Source organism: Boleophthalmus pectinirostris, unplaced genomic scaffold (assembly GCF_026225935.1).
Source record: "Boleophthalmus pectinirostris isolate CB_2022bp ecotype Guang Dong unplaced genomic scaffold, ASM2622593v1 HiC_scaffold_8, whole genome shotgun sequence".
Classification (NCBI taxonomy): Eukaryota; Metazoa; Chordata; class Actinopteri; order Gobiiformes; family Gobiidae; genus Boleophthalmus; species Boleophthalmus pectinirostris.
In genome coordinates this window covers 6,875,587-6,895,376 of record NW_026571515.1, presented here as the reverse complement: position 1 = coordinate 6,895,376, position 19,790 = coordinate 6,875,587, and the positions used below count along the sequence as shown (strand labels likewise).

Here is a 19,790-nt window from a genome sequence, read left to right as displayed (position 1 = left end):
AAGTATTTAGTTTGTCTCTATAATGAGTTATAGAAGTGATTAATTCAACCTTTTATGGCTTAAATCTTATCAAATAGCCAAAAAATTACAAAACAAACCTAGTAGCACAGAGAATACCCTAAAAATATACTGTTCCAGCTTTTACATATTGAATTTAAAGTTGATATATTCATTATCGTGACAGGTCTAGTAGTGCTGCTTGTGCTGTAAAATGTGGCGTGTCACTCACAGAGACTGATCTGCTGCTGCTGCTGGGCTGAACCAGAGCGTCTGACAAAACCAGTGAAGAATTCGACTTGTATCTGAGAGAGAAACACGCAGAGTCAGCGAAAGACACACACATTTTAACATGTACTAACAGCAAATGCATGTCTTATTTAACTGTGTCCTACCTTTCTATTATCTGTGAAACCTGCCAGTGGAAATGCACCAGGATCAGCTTTGCTTCAGACGGCAAAACCTACAAGAACAAAGAATGAAAGACAACACATTTAGTTAGTGAAGTAGACATCAAAAGTAGACCTACATCTTATGACTAAAAATAAATAAATTAGGTCTGCTAGATTACGGAAAAAATCATTATCACAATTATTTTGGTCAATATTGAAATCGCGATGATTTAAATTATTATTTTTTTAGATACACGGTGCATTTATTCAGCATTTCTCCCTCATCTCTCTCTATTATTTATAATTTACCCAAAAACTTTCAAACTAAAAATGAATATACGATACAAATATGTTAGAAGAGTTTTGCGATGTATAAAACATAAAATTAATAAAAAATATACTTTGAACATGAACTAAGGCATAGAAAAACATAAATGTATCCCGAATAAACTATATATTCAGCTGTTCCACAATCTCTATATTTAAAAAAAATAGTACCAGCATCATCCAAGTTGATCAGACAAACGGTTTTGTACAATGTTCAATTTGTACATTCTATAGTGAAAATGCCCGCACTATTTCCGGCAGATTTTGCTGGGTATTTTTTTCGCATTTCATTTTGTTTTCACTATCAATCTTATTTTACTCAGTAACGAGGCTTGGTTCCAATCTAATGAAGTAAAATACTTGGGTCAAAATGTATTCAAGTAAAAGTAAAATGACCTATTTCAAAAACTACTTAAAAAAAATTACTAATTACTCATAAAAACTGTAATTTGTTACTTTCCACCCTTGCCCCTGTCTAAATTGAACCCACAACACATTTATTTAACATTTCTCCCTCATTTCTGTCTATTATTGATAATTTATGCAAAAACTTTCAAACTGAAAATTAATATAGTCTACAAATATGTTAGAAGAGTTTGCGATGTATAAAACATAAAATAAATAAAATATACTTTGAACATGAAATACAGCACAGAAAAACATAAATGTATCCAAAATAAACTATATATATCCAGCTGTCCTACAATCTCTGTATTTAAAAAATTAAATAAATATACTTATTTAAGAGTATTGTTACCGCAATTAACATTTTACTAGTAGGAGTAAAAGTATGGTACTCTGAAAAATACTCTGAAAAGCTCAATTTCTTTAAGAAGTTATTCAAGTAAATGTAACTGAGAACTACTTATCCTCTGAATATTGAGTACATATAATTTACGCAAAAACTTTCAAACTAAAAATGAATATAGGCTACAAATAACAAATACCATACCAATATCATATCCAAAATAAACTATATATCCAGCTGTTCTACAATCTCTATATTTAAAAAATGAAATAAATATACTTATTTATATTAAAATATCCCAAAATAAACTTTAAGCTTAATCGTTTCAACTCGATTATAGGAGTTTGGAGATGGTTTGACACACAAATTGAAATCAAAATCAAAATTCGATTAATTACACAGCCTGAAAATAAATGAATAACACTAAATGAAAATGATAACTGAAAACATATGTAATTATGTCGTGGTTTTCCAAAATATGTACAAGTAAAGTGTTTCTTAGTGATATTATGTAGGGGGTGTAACAGTTGATACTGGTGTAAATATCGGCACAATTACTGAAAACAATAAATAAATCCGATATCCTGGTTAAACATAAACATTTAAATAATATATATAAGACCATTTACAGGTCATAGTCGGCCCAGAATGTCACAAAATGTTTGAAATAACAACAATAACACACCTGGATCAGTTTGGTTTTATTTTTGTCTAAAGGAAATTAATGCACTAATATTATGTCATATCCTGATTATTGAAATATACACGGGTTTAAAAGGACTTGTACCAGATCTCTTTAGGCCGAGTTTGTCATACCCGTACTACAGCAGTGATATGTGGTATAAGCAGCTCAAGGTCGAAATAAGACCAGTATGTTCTGTCTGGCTTTTTATTGTCTGAGTGAGTGAGAATGCCGCTCGCTGCCAACTGCTGCTAGTGTTACAGCCGCACTAAACTCCACGCTCATCTCTTGAAGCTGTGAAAAGCTCTTATAAAGTCATCTCAGGGAATATTTAGGATCCTCAGAATACATAAAGTAAACTGTTTAGAATGAACAAGTGCCTTTTTAAAATTTTTATAGATATTAAGATCAGGTACAGAGCATTTAAAGGGTCATATATTACGCAGAATGGACTCTTGTGAGCTTTAAGCCATGCTATAGTGCTGTTCCTCATCAAAAACATACCTAGAGTTGTGTTTTGCATCATTTACATGTTTGAGTAATTCTTTATTATTAGTCTGTCTACATCTCCAAAGCTCAAAATGCTCTGTTCCCCCTTGTGATGTCATAGTGGAAGTTTTCAAGTCAACAGCTCCTTTTGCTCAGTAGAGATTTGCAAATCCTCGGCTGAAATCGCCCAAATGATTCTAATGAAACTGTAAGGAGTTAAAAATCACAGAGGAGCACCTGCATTACCACACGACATGACAAGCTGTTGTCACAGAGTGTTTTCTTAAACCAAACGTAAAAAAAGACCGAATAAACTACATTCCAGACATACATAGACGCAAACTTGGCTCAAAAAGGAGTAGGTTGAAGCAATTGCATCTACTCCCATACAGTTTCTGATTTACAACTGCACAACCTTTCACTATTATTGTGTTATTATATTATTATCGTTTGGCACATGCACATCACCGTGTGCATGTGCCTGCGCCTGACAACACACAATAGTTACTTATACCTTGGATAATTGTTATGTTGTATATTGAGTAAAAGTGTTATCCCAGCCAAATACTCACAACAGTGTCTATTAGGGGTGTGCAAAAATATCGGAATATCGATATATCGTATCGTTTAATGTGATGATACAGTATCGATATCGTGGGCTGCTGTATCGATATTTTACCAAGAGTAGTATTAGGTGTGTTTTACTAAATTATTTTGTTACAGTGCTACAGTTTTGTTGCTTGTGGAGTGAAAGGAAACTCATTTATGCGACACATTTGACATTTTTACTGTTTTGAGGATTAAAATGTTTGTGTTTCATATGAACTTTGCATAAGAAGTGGTTTAACGAAGCCCTTTAGTATCACAGCCACGATTTAGCCTTTATTTTTTATTGAACCGTATTGAATCGATTTGAAATATATCATATCGAATCGAAAGTGCACTGTATCGACACATGTATCGTATCGTGGCCTGTGTATCGAGGTATGTATCGTATCGGCAACTCCTTAATGATACCCAGCCCTAGTGTCTATGTTCCTCTTCATGGACGACTCTTAATCTTTTAGAAAGATTATGTGTATGAACTCATGTTTCGGAAGTATAATTCTTGAGGATACTAAGGATATTTTACACTTTTTTTTTTTTTTTATTGCAGTAAACGTGTTGCATTTTAAAAAATTGTTATCTTACTCATTCCAAAAATTCACACTTCCTTCTTGTGATGCATTGGCTTTTGAGGGTAATACAAACACCCTTTACTTTGAGATTAAACTTTCCCCTGAGGTTATATCTTCCCTCTCTGTTAGAAAACATTTTTTGGATGTTTTTGTGAAGTCTGCTGTATCTGTCCTTGTATATTATGAACAATGTTACTATATTAATTATGTCTTCAAGTTTTACAATTTGAGATAGAGAATAACTTTTAATAACTGCCTTAATACACAGGATTTGTGAGTTAAACTTGAGTGAATTAAACAAAACACAACTCTAGGTAAGTTTTGGATAAGGAACAAAATTATAACAATAGATCAAAGAAAGTAGTGTAATATTGGCTCTTTAATAATGATGGATATTTAGGACTGTTGCCAGAGTGGAAAAAATGTAATAAGATTTGTACTGTTTTGCACCGTCTGCCGTGTCCAGAGGTGGAAAAAGTACTGAAAATTGTAATTAAGTAAAAGCATCTTTACTTTGCTTAATTCCTACTCAAGTAAAAGTAAACATCTAAAAATCTACTTGAGTAAAATTTTAAAAAGTACTTCATTTAAAATGTAATTTGAGTAAAAGTTATTTAGTTACTTTCAATTATTTGATGTAAAAAAGGCTGAGTCATAAATCTAATCCAGCACAAGTTGTTTTAATCAACTTTTAGGTGATACAGTGCAAACTTTGTACATTTTAAAGACAACTGAGCTCACTAACACTATATTAACACTTGCATATTATATTATTCCCTATTTTGTGTTTGAACGCAAATAGCTGCCCGAGGTTTGGCCAAGGGTTTCATTTGCTTTCCTCTCGAGAATTACTCAATGCACCTTCTTCTTGAATATCTTCTCTGGCCCAGCACCAGCACCAGCATCATCCAAGTTGATCCAAGACAGACTAAAACACAACAGGCACTCCAAAGAAGTAAAATAAGTTTTTTCAAAAATCGCACGAGGAAAAATATAGTTAAAAAGTCTTTATTTAAATGGCCAAAGCCAACATGTTTTGACCTTAACTAGTCTTTATCGGGGCTTAGTTGCTTAGTTAGTTTGGGTTTGGCCATTTAAATAAAGGCCTTTTAACTATATTTTTCCTCTAGCAATTTTTTACTTTTGTTTTACTTCTTTGAAGTGCCTGGAGTCCTGTTGTGTTTGAGTTTTGATCATTTTTCCAGGAGCACCCTCTACCTGCTCCCACTGCAGCAAACAGCCACACTTTTGTTCTTTTTGTCTTGATCCAAGATCGACTGACGGTTCTGTACAATGACTGAAAATGCCGTGTGTGCAAGCCTGCGCAATTTACTTTCATTTCCGGAGTGAGATAGTATTTTCACCCCGGGGTCAATATACCGCTATAGTAAAGTGACCCCCATATAGGATTTTGACTTCCCTTAATTTTTTCTTTAGTAGTCACTTATATGATCGTTATTTCTCATGTAATTTACTTTTATTATATATTGCTGCATATTCACTTTCTTTTAAGGTATTTTAAGGAATGTTTTGACGGAGAACGACTTGGTATTTTGTATAAATGTAACGTATTGTTAAAATTGCATATACAGAGCAATCTTGTCACTTTTTATATTGTATTTTACATTGTTATGGTTTTTAGTTTGCCATGTTCAGGTAATCCTTAATCATAATGTCAATTTAGGCAATGGTTTATAAGGAAAACAACCCCGAATTTAGTCATGTTGTGTTATAATAAACAATATAGATTACTATAGCCATAGGTATCCCCTATTTAACTACTCAACTGATCAGCCCTGTCTATTTTAACAAGATTCCAAATCATTATACATCACTTTGATTATCTAACTAATTAATAACAAGTTATCTCATTTTCAGTAAAATATGTTTAAACAACTAAGTAATCTTTTAACATTCAAAAGTTATAACCGACATAAAAAAAATGCATCTGAGTTCTTCAAAAAACACTTTTAAATATGTCAATATGTTTTAATTTGCAGATATAGTATTAATATTCAAAGTTTTTCTATATAATTCAAGTTCTTTAGTAAAAAATATAGATTTTCATAGGGGGGTCAACATACCATAATAGGATCCCGGGGTCAAAATCCTATACCACACTGGCAGATTGTTGTTGTTTTTTTTCTCTATCAATCTGATTTTACCCAGTAACAAGGGTGGGTTCCAATGCAATGAAGTAAATTACCAATTTCAGAAACTACTTAAAAAATTACTAATTACTCATAAAACTACTCAATTACAGTAACGCGAGTAAATGTAATCTGTTACTTTCCACCCTTGCCCCTGTCGAAAATAAACCCACCTTGAGCGCGGCCGCCACAGTGTTGACTTCCTCCGTCAGGACCCTCTGGCTCTCCTTATAGGTGAGACACGTGAACAGGTACTCTTCCGGGTCAAACGAGTCTGCCCCCTGCTGTTCGACGTCGCTCGCTACATCGTCGTAATACCCCTCCATGTCCCCCGCCTCCTCCTCCTCGCCGCCATCTTCCTCCTCTTCCTCCGAGTTCACCCCGAAGTCTTCCTCGTTGCTGTCTGACGCCTGGCTGTTCATGTCCACGGACATCCACGCTCCGATTGGCCCAGACAGGTAGACGGCCCGCCTACCCGCCCGCACGCCCCGCTCCGATTGGCTGAAATGGTTCCCTTCCTGTCCGGAGACTCTTCCTCAGCAGCAGCGGAAGAAGCAGAAGAAGTCGCACTCCCCGTCGCTCATTTGGAAAGTTTTACAGTGGCCTTGATCAAGACAAAATGGGACTCTGGTGAGAAAAAATGAAAAGCAACTAATGAAAACAAGGATCATACAAAAAGATAAATCGTGAAGAAGTAAAAGTGAAACAAATTAGACAAACTTTATTGATCCACAAGGGAAATTATTTGCTCAAACATCACAATATATTATAATAACAAAGAGCAAAAATATAAACGGTAATAAAAAATTCAATATAAGTAACAAAAACAGGACTCTGGGGACAAAAGAGACACGCAACTAATGAGAAAAGTGATTACACAAAATGGTGAAGAAGTCAAACAAATTCCAGTTAGTGACCCGTCTTAACCCAGTAGGGGTAACTCCCTTTTATAGCCAAATTATTACAAAAGAACATTACTTAATAACTGCATTTCTAACTGTCTTTCCGGTGAGATTTTTGCCATTTTCATTTAATAAAGTAAGACTTATTTCATTAATTATTTTCACTCTGCTAGTTATATGTTGCACCTCGGGCCTTTTTAATGATACTGCCTATTTAAATATGACAAAGACGTTTCAGTATTATCACAGTCTATTTCTGTATTGATATATCATGCTTTAAAATGTGTAAAATTGTGACAGGCCTGCAAGTTAGTGACCTATTTAAACCTAGTCTGGATAACTCCCTTTTGATACAGAAACAACAACAATAGAAACAACATCCAACTTGATCTCACTGTATAATTACACTGAAATTATTCGTTTTATTCAATCATCTAAAGCAGAGCAGGGTTGAGCCAAAAATGAATAAATATTAGCGTGCAGAGTACCAAATCTATTCATATTTTTCATGTAAAAAGTTGGTCAGCAAAGAGATTGAGTTTGCAGAGGGGGGTACACTGACATGGGCCTCCTTTCATCTCCGCTCTGTGCGCTGCAACAAATGTTATCAAAATGTATTACAAATCTCAGCACCCGTTCACAGACCAATTTAGAGTTTGGCTCAGGGGACCCACTTTGAAATGAGGCTTGAATTTTCATGGTATTTAAAAGGTACCGGTGCTATATTACGCAAAATTGACTCTTGTGAGCTCTTAGACATGTTATAATGCTCTTACCTCATAAAAAAAAAAACACCCGGAGTCGTGTTTTGATTCATTTAGTGGTCAGATTCGCTAACCCACAGGTTGGCGGTGCAATTTCAGCTCCTACAGAAGAATGCTGTTGTTGTTTCCTTGGGCAAGACACTTAAAACACCTCGCCCCCAGTGTCGGCGTGTACTGGTGTGTGAATGGGTGAGTGTTCCTTGATTGTAAAGCACTTTGAGTTAACTTTTAACTTGAAAACTACAGCTTCATGACATCACAAGGTGGAACAGAGCATTTGGAGCTTTGGAGATGTCGACAGAAGACTAATTAATCATTGCATTTGTATAGAGCCTTTCATTGTTCATTCATTCCACACTTGGTGGCGAGCTACCACTGTGGCCACAGCTGCTCCGGGGCAGACTGACGGAAGCGAGGCTGTCAATCTCCGACCAACACTCACGCACTTTCTTACTAGGCAATGTAGGTGAAGTGTCTTGCCTAAGGACTAGGGATGGGCATTCGATGAAATTTTATTAATGGATCATCGGGAGAATTAATAATCAATTTTCGATTAATCATTAACGTTTTTATATAATAAGTATCATCATTATTATTACTATTACTAATCTGCATGAATAAACTCAACTTTACAACATATAAACTAGGGATGGGCATTCGATGAAATTTTCTTAATCGATCGTCGGAAGAATTAACGCCACATCAATCCGTTTGACATTATAATGTGTTTAATTCAGTTTTGCGCAACTCTCACAGAAACGAAACTTAAAACCGCATCGCTAATTTGCATAAACTCAGCGAAGATAAAACTACAGCTCTTGTGTCGCTGATGTGGTTCAACTTCTGTCAGATTAAAAGACATGACTCAGTGGAATACAGGTTAGTGTGACCAGATTTGCGTTTGTCAAAACCAGGACATCGTACAGGGGGAGGGAGGTGGGGACTCGTCATCGACATTGAGCGACTCTCACCTGGCAAAGCTTTTTCCCACTGGACACCGAAACATATGTTCCTGCTTTATACACTGTGCACATGGCCTCACCCTTGTCCCGAATGCAATGAAAAGCGTGGAATTTCTTGTAGAAGTCATCGTTAAATATGCATTTGTGCTTCAGTACGTTGCAGACTGACCGACTGTTTGTGTCTCGCTCCTTCTGAGTGCAGAGAGACACATGTACGGACCCCGTTTGGTCACGATACACACAGCAACCTTCATTCGGTTTGTCGATTAAAATGAACATAATCAATGAAATTCTTAGTAATCAATTATCGATTAATCGACTAATCATGCCCATCCCTAAAATAAACCATAAGCACTTTAGAGCCACATCAGCCCGTTTGACATTATAATGTGTTTAATGCAGCTTTGCGCAAGTCTTACAGAAACAAAACTTAAAACCGCATGGCTAATTTGCATAAACGAAGCAAAGAAAAAAAAAAATGCAATTATGTGCGCTGATGCGGTTCAGCTTCTGTCAGACTAAAGGACACGACTCAGTGGAATATGAGTGTTCTCGCCGTGACAGAGGGAAGTTGATGCTGTTCTGTGTGTGTCGCAATGTTTTCAAAGATGGTACGTGTGCAGGTTTAGCGCAGCTCTTTATGTTGCAGTAACCGGGATACTGCATATACATGCACCATGACGAAACCAGGATACAGATGTGCATGTAAACGCACTCGCTGAGTGGTACAGTGGTCTCCAAGGAGGAGCCAGAGCCCAAACGTGGGACTGTGAGGCCGCAACTCCAGTGTTTGCGCTGTCAGACGCAGCTTTGTACACAGAAACCTACATTCGGTTTGTCGATTAGAAATTAATGTACTCGACAAAATTCTTAAATGATCAATTATCGATTAGTCGACTAATCATGCCCGTCCCTACTAAAGGACACAACGTTTTTGCAACTGTGGCCGAACTGTGGCACCTGGAATTCCCAATGGTCTCCCATCCAAGTACTAAGCAGACCTGGCCCTGCTGAGCTTCTGGGATCTGGCTTTGACCAGCCTGGACTAATAATAAAGGATTACTCAAACATGTGTGAATGAAACAAAACACAACTCCAGGTCTGTTTTTGATGAGGTAACAACATTATAACATGCCTTAAAGCTCACAAGAGTCAATTCTGTGTAATATAAGACCTTTAAATATATAAGACCAAGCCAAAGTGTAAGTGTTCCAGGCAGACTCTGTGGTATGTTTGTTTGGTGTGAATGAAAACAGCGATGCTCCAGTCTGATGCTTGACTCCTCACTAATGCAGACCCTGTCGTCCTTGTGATTACATTGGGTCAGTGGGGACAGTGAGTAAACAATAAATACAGTGATCAGATAAGGTTAAGCGTGAACTGCTCCAAGTTGAATGACTCAGCCAAAACACACACAGACACACACAGACACACACAGACACACACAGACACACACAGTACACCAGCTAAACTGGCCTTCTCAATTACAACTCATTAAATGGCCTCTACAGCTGCTAATCATTATATTACTAAACTTCTCAGTACGTCTAACAATGCAACTGTAATTACTCTTGGGAACAAGGGTGGGACATATTTACAAAAGGGAAAATGTCTCGGCAAAGGATTTTTGTAGATCTGATCACACTGTTTCTTATCCACTAAAAGACTTACAATACAATAAGTAAACTTTGAACTTTTGGCGTAGAATCAAGCCATTGTAACACATACAGTAGATAAAGGGTGTAAAAATACTGATATAATAGTTATTAGCAAAGTCACCTTCTTTTAGGTTTGCAAAATGAACATAATCAAATCAAAATCACAAAGTATCTGCCAATGCCTGATATCAATCAATACCAGCGCAGAGACTGAAAACAGCTTTTATTTCCTTTAAACTTAAAGAGAAAAATTATCCACATGTGTTATATCGCTGTTATTCAACTCTCAAGTAACCACAGAACAACTTTGTATAAATAAAAGTTCAAACATTATGAGTAGGGCTGGGTATCATTAAGAAGTTGCAGATACGATACATACCTCGATACATAGGCCACGATACGATATGTATCTCGATACAGTGCACTTTCGGTTTGATACGATATATTTCAAATTGATTCGATGCAGTTCAATAAAAAAATAAAAGGCTAAATCATGGCTGTGATACTCAAAGTCTTTGTTAAACCACTTCTTGTGCAAAGTTCATATGAAACACAAACATTTTAATCATCAAAACAGTGAAAATGTTAAATGTCCTTTCCTTTCACTAAACAAGCAACAAAACTGTAGCTCTGTAACAAAATGATTTAGTAAAATATACCAAAAATATACTTTTGATACAGCAGCCCACGATATTGATACTGTATAATCACATTAAACGATAAGATATATCGATATTTTGATATTTTTGCACACCCCTAATTATGAGAGTTTCAGGACCAGTAAATAGTTTTATTGAATACCAGCTCAAGTGTCTCTCTGGCTTGAAAGTCCCAGTGCGAGCGTCCCATCCTCTCAGCAGGAAAGTCCCCCTCCTCCCTCTGAGCGCCCCCTTCTCTTGGGCAAAATATTTATTATTTCCTTACCTGCTTGTCACAAATATAATCAGCTCATGTCAGGTGTCATGTTATGCAGCAGGTGCTCATCCTTCCCAAATCAGAATACTTGCTTATGCTCAACATGAACAAACGTGTTGAGATATACTGTAACTTGCATGTGCAATTAATACTATAAACCATATTTTTCGGACTATAAGTCACGCTTTTTCTCATGGCTTGGGTGGTCGTGCGACTTATACTCCGGTGCGACTTATATATTAAAATTTGACAGCCGCGAGAGGCTCTAGGCTCGTGTGTCAGTATCTAGTACTACTTTTACTCCTGTACCACTGTCACTTTGCACTTTACTGCGCATGCCTCTGGTAGAAAAAACTTTGTCCTGCTGCAAATAGTGAAATATGCAGCCGAAAATGGTAATCGAGCAGCAGAGAGAAAGTTTGAAATGAGCGAGAAACTTGTGAGGGAAAGCGGGAATGGAGAACACAGCTTCACAGCAACCGGGAGGGTGTGCCATGAAACTTTCCTGGAAATCACTGGGTCAAAGTGACAAAGTCTGAACTTCAATGACAACCGAAACCATCCTGTCAGGATTCAGAAAGGCCGGAATAATTCTAACTGGAACTGATGCTGAGTCTGACAACAGCTACGCAGAATAGGAAGCGTCGCTCTGTTTATATCATGGATCTATGGTTTATCTCCGGAGGTCGTGCAGAAGTGACACAGGGGGTGAAGAATTCAATTGATTTAGTGATTTGGAGTGAGATCCTGAGTTTGGTAAACTTATGTTGTTTATGCTATAATTATCTGAATAACTGTTAATATGTTACGTTAACATATTAACACCTATTCAGCCTGTTGTTCTTTATTCTATTGTTATTACTATAATTTGCCTTTCAAGATGAAATGTCGGTTCCTGTTCTCTGATTTTACAAAATACATTTCCGCAAAAAGTGCGACTTATATATGTTTTTTCTTCTTCATTGCACATTTTTTGCTCGTGCGACTTATACTCTGGAGCAATTTATAGTCCGGAAAATACGGTAATGATTTTTTTTATATGCATATCAATTAACTAACTTGGTTTCATAAAGGGCACAATTCACGGGGTCTTTCCAGCTTGGGGACTTTCCAGCTTGGGGACTTTCCAGCCAGGAAGACTTCCCAGCTGATTTTCATCTTATTACATAAATAAATCTGTCCAACTTGGATATTGGCTGAACTGATATTTGGAAGTCAACACCCGATCCAGTAAATTTTTCACTATCAGGACCAAATATTAAATACCGGTATCAGAGTGGAGCATCCCTATTGCAAAGACTGCAATTTTTTTTAAGTACCATAATTTCCACAAACAATAAAATATCCTCCCAGTCTTATTCTGCACATAAAATTCTAACCCTGTAATTTAGATCTGTATAAACAAGTTCTGAAATGTGATTCTTGTATTAGTTTGTTTCAGTCTTTTGACAATTCTTCTGAACATGTTTAAAATATGAACTATGAAAAAAAAAACTAATGGAAACTATGAAAAAAAAAAACCAGAATCTTATAAATAACAAAATCACAAATCTAGCCACAATGCCTGTCAGAAAAAAACAACACAGTTTATATATTTTTCCCAAACTGTTCAGCCCTACTGTCTTTCTGCCTTTAGGACTACAAACATGGCTGATTATTTTTAGCTTACAGAACTAATGTGATTTATTGAGAGAGGAGAGTTTCCCACGAGTTTGTGCTGGTGTTTAATCTCAGCGAACACGTGCTTCAGTCCAGGGTCACCGCTCAGAGGATTAACTGGACCAGCTTAAAGTGCAGTCCACACGAGGACAGAAAACCAAGCTCGCAACAACAACAGAAAAAAAACACAGAGACGTAAGAGAAAAGAAAGGGCACGTAAAGTTACTCAACAACTGTAAGAGTAAAAACAAAACAAAAGAAGACTCTAACCTAAAATTCTATCTTAGTTAAGTTAAAAAGTGTACTATTTTCAGGTGGATGGTCCGCCACCTGCTTCTTTTCAGGGAGATGTTATTGATTGTTTATGTAAATGGAAAATTGACTTGAAGGTTTTCACCTTTCTCTCTGTAACTGCTGCTTTGAGACTCAAATTGATCTTAAAGCATTTGTATTAACCCGCTCCACTGGTGTTTTTACTTTGGTATTTTGTCCATTAATAAATTCCTATTCCTATGACTGCTGTGATCTTATTTTGACTGGAGCTATGGGTGACGTCACAGTCCCTTAAGCCGGGCGTACGATAAGCCTTGTGTGATTTTTGGACACATTTGAGCCGAATTTTCACTCGTGTGACTGTTTTTGGGAGCGGGCCGAGTGTTCACTTAATAGTGTCGTGCTTCGTGTAATAAACATAGAGTAATGAGAACCGATTAATACCTCATGACCAGCTCCTGATCAGCAATCACAGGTCACAAGAATATCAAACCTGTTAGAAATCCAGTCGCCTCTCGTGACGGTTTGGCACTGTTGAAGCAGTTCACATAGTGTGAGAACATGAATGATGAGCTGTGAAGTTTTAAACCCTGTGATTTGGTCGTACAGTTTGAGCTTGGGCTGAGCGAAACGATCGAAAATGTTGCACAGTTTATGTCCAGCCTTAGTCGACTTCTTTATACAGTCTATGGTTTGATGATGCTGTTAGTTTAAAATGTAACAGGGATGCAACGATATCCAAATTTCACGGTACGATATTATCACGATATGCATCTCACGGTACGATATTTATTGTGAAATTTTGGAGAGGTTAATATAATTGTAGATTGGATACTTTTTTGCTTTTAAAATACCTTGACAAGATTTTAGTGTGAATTATTACCGTCATAATACCAAGAATTAACGTAAAAACATATTTTTTCATGCTGTCTGTGCTGAAATGAATCATGGGATATGCAGTTCCCTATGTTTTTAAGCTGTTGCTACTATAAAACCCTGCATCTAAGCAAAAGAACTTGTGATTTGATATATTGTGACAGCCCACGATATTATTGTGAGACTTTTGACGATACGATATCATGATTTTTAGGTTATTGTTACATCCCTAATATGTAATACTCTTTTATGTGTTTAATGCTACTCTCATTTGGTTCTTGGGAACTCTGAAATGTTTTTTGGACAGTTTTTCCGAGTTGAAAAATGCACATGAACATTCAACACTGATACAAGTCAAGAGAAGAACTTAGGTCAAAACTTCGGAGCTCTTTGACTACACAAATCTACATTCAGGGGTTCAATGTAAGTTTTCCATATCATAACAGCAACAGATCTGCACAAGATGTATCGATGTGCATCTCATGGTACAATATTTACTGCAATATTTTGTAGGGGATAACAAAATTATGCTATTTTTCTGTCATAATCCAAATAATTAAGGTTTAAAAGTGCTTAATAACAGTTATTTCATCATGTATCTTGGACTGAAAAAGAGCAAAGAATCATGGTATATGTAATTCTCTCTGTTTTTTAGCTGTTGTTGCACCATAACAAAGAATTTAAGCAAAGAGACTTGTGATTCAATATATTGTGATGGCCCAAGATATTATTGTGAGATTTTTGACAATACCACAATATTTTGGTGATTGGGAAAACTTTAGGGATGTAACAAACAAATAATTTTTAGCTTTTAAGAAGGCCAACAACAAAAACTTTTACTTAGCTTCACTAGACACTGTTAATGAGTAGAATCAATTAATTTATTATTGGTGACTGAATTTCAAAAGATAAAAGCACATGTCAGAACCTCAGCTTCTCATCTCGAAAAACCAAGCAACCAGGGGCCACAAAAGGCACAAAAAGTACACCGAGTCTGATTTCAATAAATAAATCAGAAAGTAAGTTATTTTCCCAAACTAAAAGGGGACTGATGTTGGAGAGAAGCCCCAGACCAGAGCTCACACATGGCTCGGGGAAGGTCCAAGGCTAAATATAGACTGAGTGACATAGATCCAGCTAAAACATCACAGTCAGCAGCGGTTTGATAAGAGCACAGCCAGCAGAGGGGTATGGGAGGGGGCAGACCGGGGGCAGAGAGGGCAGAGGGGAGTGAAGGAAAGATTGCAAAGTCTTTCGTTAAGTGTTAGATTTCAACACTGACAGAGCAATAACAAGATTTCCATTTCATTACTAAGAAGCTGCAGTACTAAAGAGTGAACTTCAAAAGGAGAATTATGTAACTTTTTGGCTAGGGGGTCCGTCACCTGCTGGTTTTTATGGATACGTCACTGCTTTGCTTGGAATGTTCCACAGTATGACATTAAACAGATCTACCTTACGTTTTATAAATTACAAGTGGTTTTATAGCTCAAAAATACCCCGAAAAATAGACATTCTGACTGTGAGCAGGTTTGTCTTTCCACAGAACTGACCTGTAACTTGGTCTGATTTGGTCTAACCTTACTAAACCAGGATAAAACTAAACTAGAAATGAAAAACACATTGAAATAATTGATAATAATGCAATAGTTGTTTAAAGATACACAAAACTAGAATACTGAATACACTGTCTTCAATAAAAACTAGTACAAAATGAAAAAAAACAGTCTGGTGTAATCTTTCAAACAAGAGCATAAAGTGATATTTCCGTTTTAAATTATGGTTCATTTACATTATGTGAGATACACAATCAAGACATTTACAGGCAGATTTTAGCACATCCCCCAAAATTGTTAAAATATTGTCTAAATATTGTTGTTGAGATAATGCCGCAACTGTTGAGATACTCGTTTTGGGTCAGTATCATCCCCCCCTTCGAGATGAACTTGGGAGTAAACTAGAAAAATCCTGCTTAAACCAGTAAAACCACAACTGAAGAATCACTGAAGTAGGTCACACAGATAAAAAAGTGACTCTCAGACACTCTCACCAATAAGGTTTTTTATTGTATAATTTGGATGATCTTACTTATCACAAGACTTTGGAGGACTTTTGAACAGCTGCTGCTTAGAACATTGGGTCGCTTTGATTAATACTGCAAATAATTATCTGGATAACAGGAAAATAAGTCTCACAATAACAACGTGGGCCATCACAACATATCGGATCACAAGTTTCTTTGCTTAAATTCATTGTTATGGTGCAGCAACAGCTAAAAACAAAACAGAGGGAACCACAGACCATGATCCTTTGCCCCATTTCAGTGGGAAGAACATGAAGCAATACAGAAAGAAACAACATGAGGAAGAAATGCATGAAAAAAATAACACTTTTAAATCTTAGTTCTTTGGATTATGACAGAACGAAAGGCTTGCCAAGGCATTTTAAAAAGGAAAATCTGTCTTAAGTTCCACAAAATATCACAATAAATAGTACCATGAGATGCATATTGTGAAAATATCGTACCGAGAGCTGGAATTAAAATCAACAACATCTGAAGGACTAACCAAAATCCTGAGTGATTGAAGACAAAGTTGTAAATAGCAAAAACACTAAGAAATAGATCTGTCAAAACAGGCATTATAAACTGTGCGTGTCTTCAGTAAATCATGTGAGGAAGTGTAGTTTTTGGGTAATGTTACAACACAAAAAACTGCAAGGTCTGATGCAATGTTGATGTAGTTACTGAAAGTATCTGGAACTTCAAGATTATTCATTTTCCTTGAAGCTGTTTACATTTTCTAAGTTAAATTTTTTCTTGGTATAAAGAATTAGTCATTTTGTTCCACCAAACTCCCTGATATCTTTTTAGTTCATTAGTCACATGGCCTTCAAATGTGGTCGTAATTCATTAGCAAGCTGACTAAGTAGTTAAAGACACGATTTCACACATTACTGTCATTTTGATTACACAATTTGCATAATAATGTACTGATCATATGTACATGATTCGTAGGGGTGTGCAGAAATATTGAAATATCGATATATCGTATTGTTTAATGTGATGATACAGTATTGATATCATGAGCTGCTGTATCGATACATCGCCAAGAGTATTTATGTTATATTTGACTAAATTACTTTGGTACAGAGCTACAGTTTTGTCGCTTGCTCAGAGGAAGGAAACTTGTTTATGAAGCACATTTGAGATATTCACTGTTTTGGTGATGAAAATGGGTGTGTTTCATATGAACTTTGCACAAGAAGTGGTTTAACAAAGATTTTTAGACTTTAACGATTTGAAATATATCGTATCGAATTAAAAACTCACTCTATCGAGATATGTATCGTATCGGCAACTTTTTAATGATACCCAGCCCTAATTATGTGTTCAATCATTGCGACGGTAGTATTTTCTTACAGTCAAAATGCTATAAAAATTGGAGAAAGGTCAGAGCAGCAGAAATTTTAAAATAAAATTGCATAATGACAACATAATAATTTCTAATACAGGGTAAAGTAAAGTGATCCAAAGCACAGCAGCAAATTATCTAGTACAAAACAGACATATTAAAACGTGACAAAACAATGATTAAGCCAGTGTGTGTCCGTAATCTTCTACAAATACAAATATTATTGAGCAAACTGGATGTAATCAATACTATAACAGTGTGTGGGAGCAATAGTTAAAACTACAAAAACAATTAAGTTTTTAAGAGATTTTAGAGAAATTGAACTAGGGAAAAATAAATCGTGCAGTCCCTGTTATAATCATAAAATTGTCACGTAATCTCTTTAAAACTTTAACACATTTCATCGCTGTGTCACTGATCGTTCGGCTAAAAGCGTTAGCATGATTAGCTCGTGTGCTAACTTGCTGTATTTTATAATCTGGCAGCGCGACAAAAAAAGACAAAGCGATTATTTTTAAAAGCTCGAGTTAGCAGAGGTGTCAGATTAAAATTAATGCACAAAGAGTAATTACAAGTGGGCGTACGTGGGGCGCTCCGGCCGTGTCCTAACGCGGCTGTCCCCCGCTGTGCCTCCGCCTCTCAGTCACTCGAGCCCGGGGATGGAGATGTAAACAAGGCCCGCTGCGACTCGGCGCTGGAGGATCCGGGGGGAGCAGCGGAGGGGTAAGTGCGTGCGGGGGCGAAGGTGAGGGGTTTACCTGGGTCCGAGGCACGGGTCCGGTCCGCGATGACACCCAAAGGCGCTTAGTTTGGCGGAGAAAGGTGAGGAAAGAGCGATTTTTACTGAGTCCACGGGGCTGGGACCTGGAAGTTACACGGTTACACAGCGACTTATACGGCACGTCACATCCGGTTTCCCCTGTCAATCAAAACAAAGCCCTCTGGAGCAAAATAATTATTCAATGTTTGGTTATATATAGGGTGACCAGATGTCCTTATTTACCCGGGACAGTCCCACTTTTGGGCCCTGTGTCCCTTGTCCCAGCAGATTTATCCAAAACCAGTGATATGTCCCAGTTTTATACCAGAAATGTCCCAGCTATCCTTATTTTTGACCAATTTCATACCTGTCTATGGTGACCAGATGTTCCTATTTACCAGGGACAGTCCCAGTTTTAAGTCCTGTGTCTTCTGTCCCAGCAGATTTATCCAAAACCACTGATTTGTCCCAGTTTTATACAAGAAATGTCACAGGTGTCCATATTTTTGACCAATTTCATACCTGACTAGAGTGACCAGACATCCTTATTTACCTGGGACAGTCCCACTTTTGAGCCCTGTGTCCCTTGTCCCAGCAGATTTATCCAAAACCAGTGATTTGTCCCAGTTTTATACAAGAAATGTCTCAGTCTTCCTTATTTTTGACCAATTTCATTCCTGACTAGAGTGACCAGACATCCTTATTTACCCAGGGCAGTCCCACTTTTGAGCCCTGTGTCCCTTGTCCCAGCAGATTTATCCAAAAACCAGTGATATGTCCCAGTTTTATACCAGAAATGTCCCAGCTATCCTTATTTTTGACCAATTTCATACCTGTCTAGGGTGACCAGATGTTCCTATTTACCCGGGACAGTCCCAGTTTTAAGCCCTGTGTCCTCTGTCCCAGCAGATTTATCCAAAACCACTGATTTGTCCCAGTTTTATACAAGAAATGTCTCAGTCTTCCTTATTTTTGACCAATTTCATACCTGACTAGATTGACCAGATGTCCCTATTTACCCAGGAAGGTCCCAGTTTTGAGCCCTGTGTCCCTTGTCTCAGCAGATTTATCCAAAACAAGTGATTTGTCCCAGTTTTATACAAGAAATGTCTCAGTCTTCCTTATTTTTGACCAATTTCATACCTGTCTAGGGTGACCAGACGTTCCTATTTACCCGGGACAGTCCCAGTTTTGAGCCCCGTGTCCCTTGTCCCAGCAGATTTATCCAAAACCACTGATTTGTCCCAGTTTTATACAAGAAATGTCACAGGTGTCCATATTTTTGACCAATTTCATACCTGACTAGAGTGACCAGATGTCCCTATTTACCCAGGAAGGTCCCAGTTTTGAGCCCTGTGTCCCTTGTCTCAGCAGATTTCTCCAAAACAAGTGATATGTCCCATTTTTATACAAAAAATGCCCCAATTGTCCCTATTCTTGACCAATTTTATACCTGCCTAGTGTGACCAGATGTCCCTATTTACCCAGGACAGTCCCCCTTTTTTGAGACCTGTGTCCCCTGTCCTAGGAGATTTATCCAAAACCAGTGATTTGTCCCAGTTTTATACAAGAAATGTCGCATGTGTCACTATTTTTGACCAATCTGATACCTCCTTAGGGTGACCAGACGTCCCCATTTACCCAG

General features: G+C 37.1%; 1 protein-coding gene across 5 annotated transcripts in view; it reads right to left on the bottom strand.

Moving 5' to 3' along the window:
• arih2 (ariadne homolog 2 (Drosophila)) overlaps nucleotides 1–18,299 on the bottom strand; it is a 28,611-nt gene extending 10,312 nt beyond the window's left edge. The window contains exons 1-4 of one of the 5 annotated variants that reach the window (XM_020920204.2): nucleotides 18,144–18,299; nucleotides 6,137–6,590; nucleotides 393–460; nucleotides 230–302 (exon numbers count right to left, since the gene is read on the bottom strand). In XM_020920204.2, the coding sequence (XP_020775863.1) occupies nucleotides 230–302; nucleotides 393–460; nucleotides 6,137–6,397 (402 nt within the window). In that variant the 5' untranslated portion in view covers nucleotides 6,398–6,590; nucleotides 18,144–18,299. Of the gene's footprint in view, nucleotides 1–229; nucleotides 303–392; nucleotides 461–6,136; nucleotides 6,591–13,540; nucleotides 13,610–16,539; nucleotides 16,637–17,957; nucleotides 18,121–18,143 lie in introns of those variants that run through there. The other 4 variants (XM_055165774.1, XM_055165773.1, XM_055165776.1 and 1 more) reach the window with 4 other exon arrangements.
• Between the last annotated feature and the right edge of the window lie 1,491 nt (nucleotides 18,300–19,790).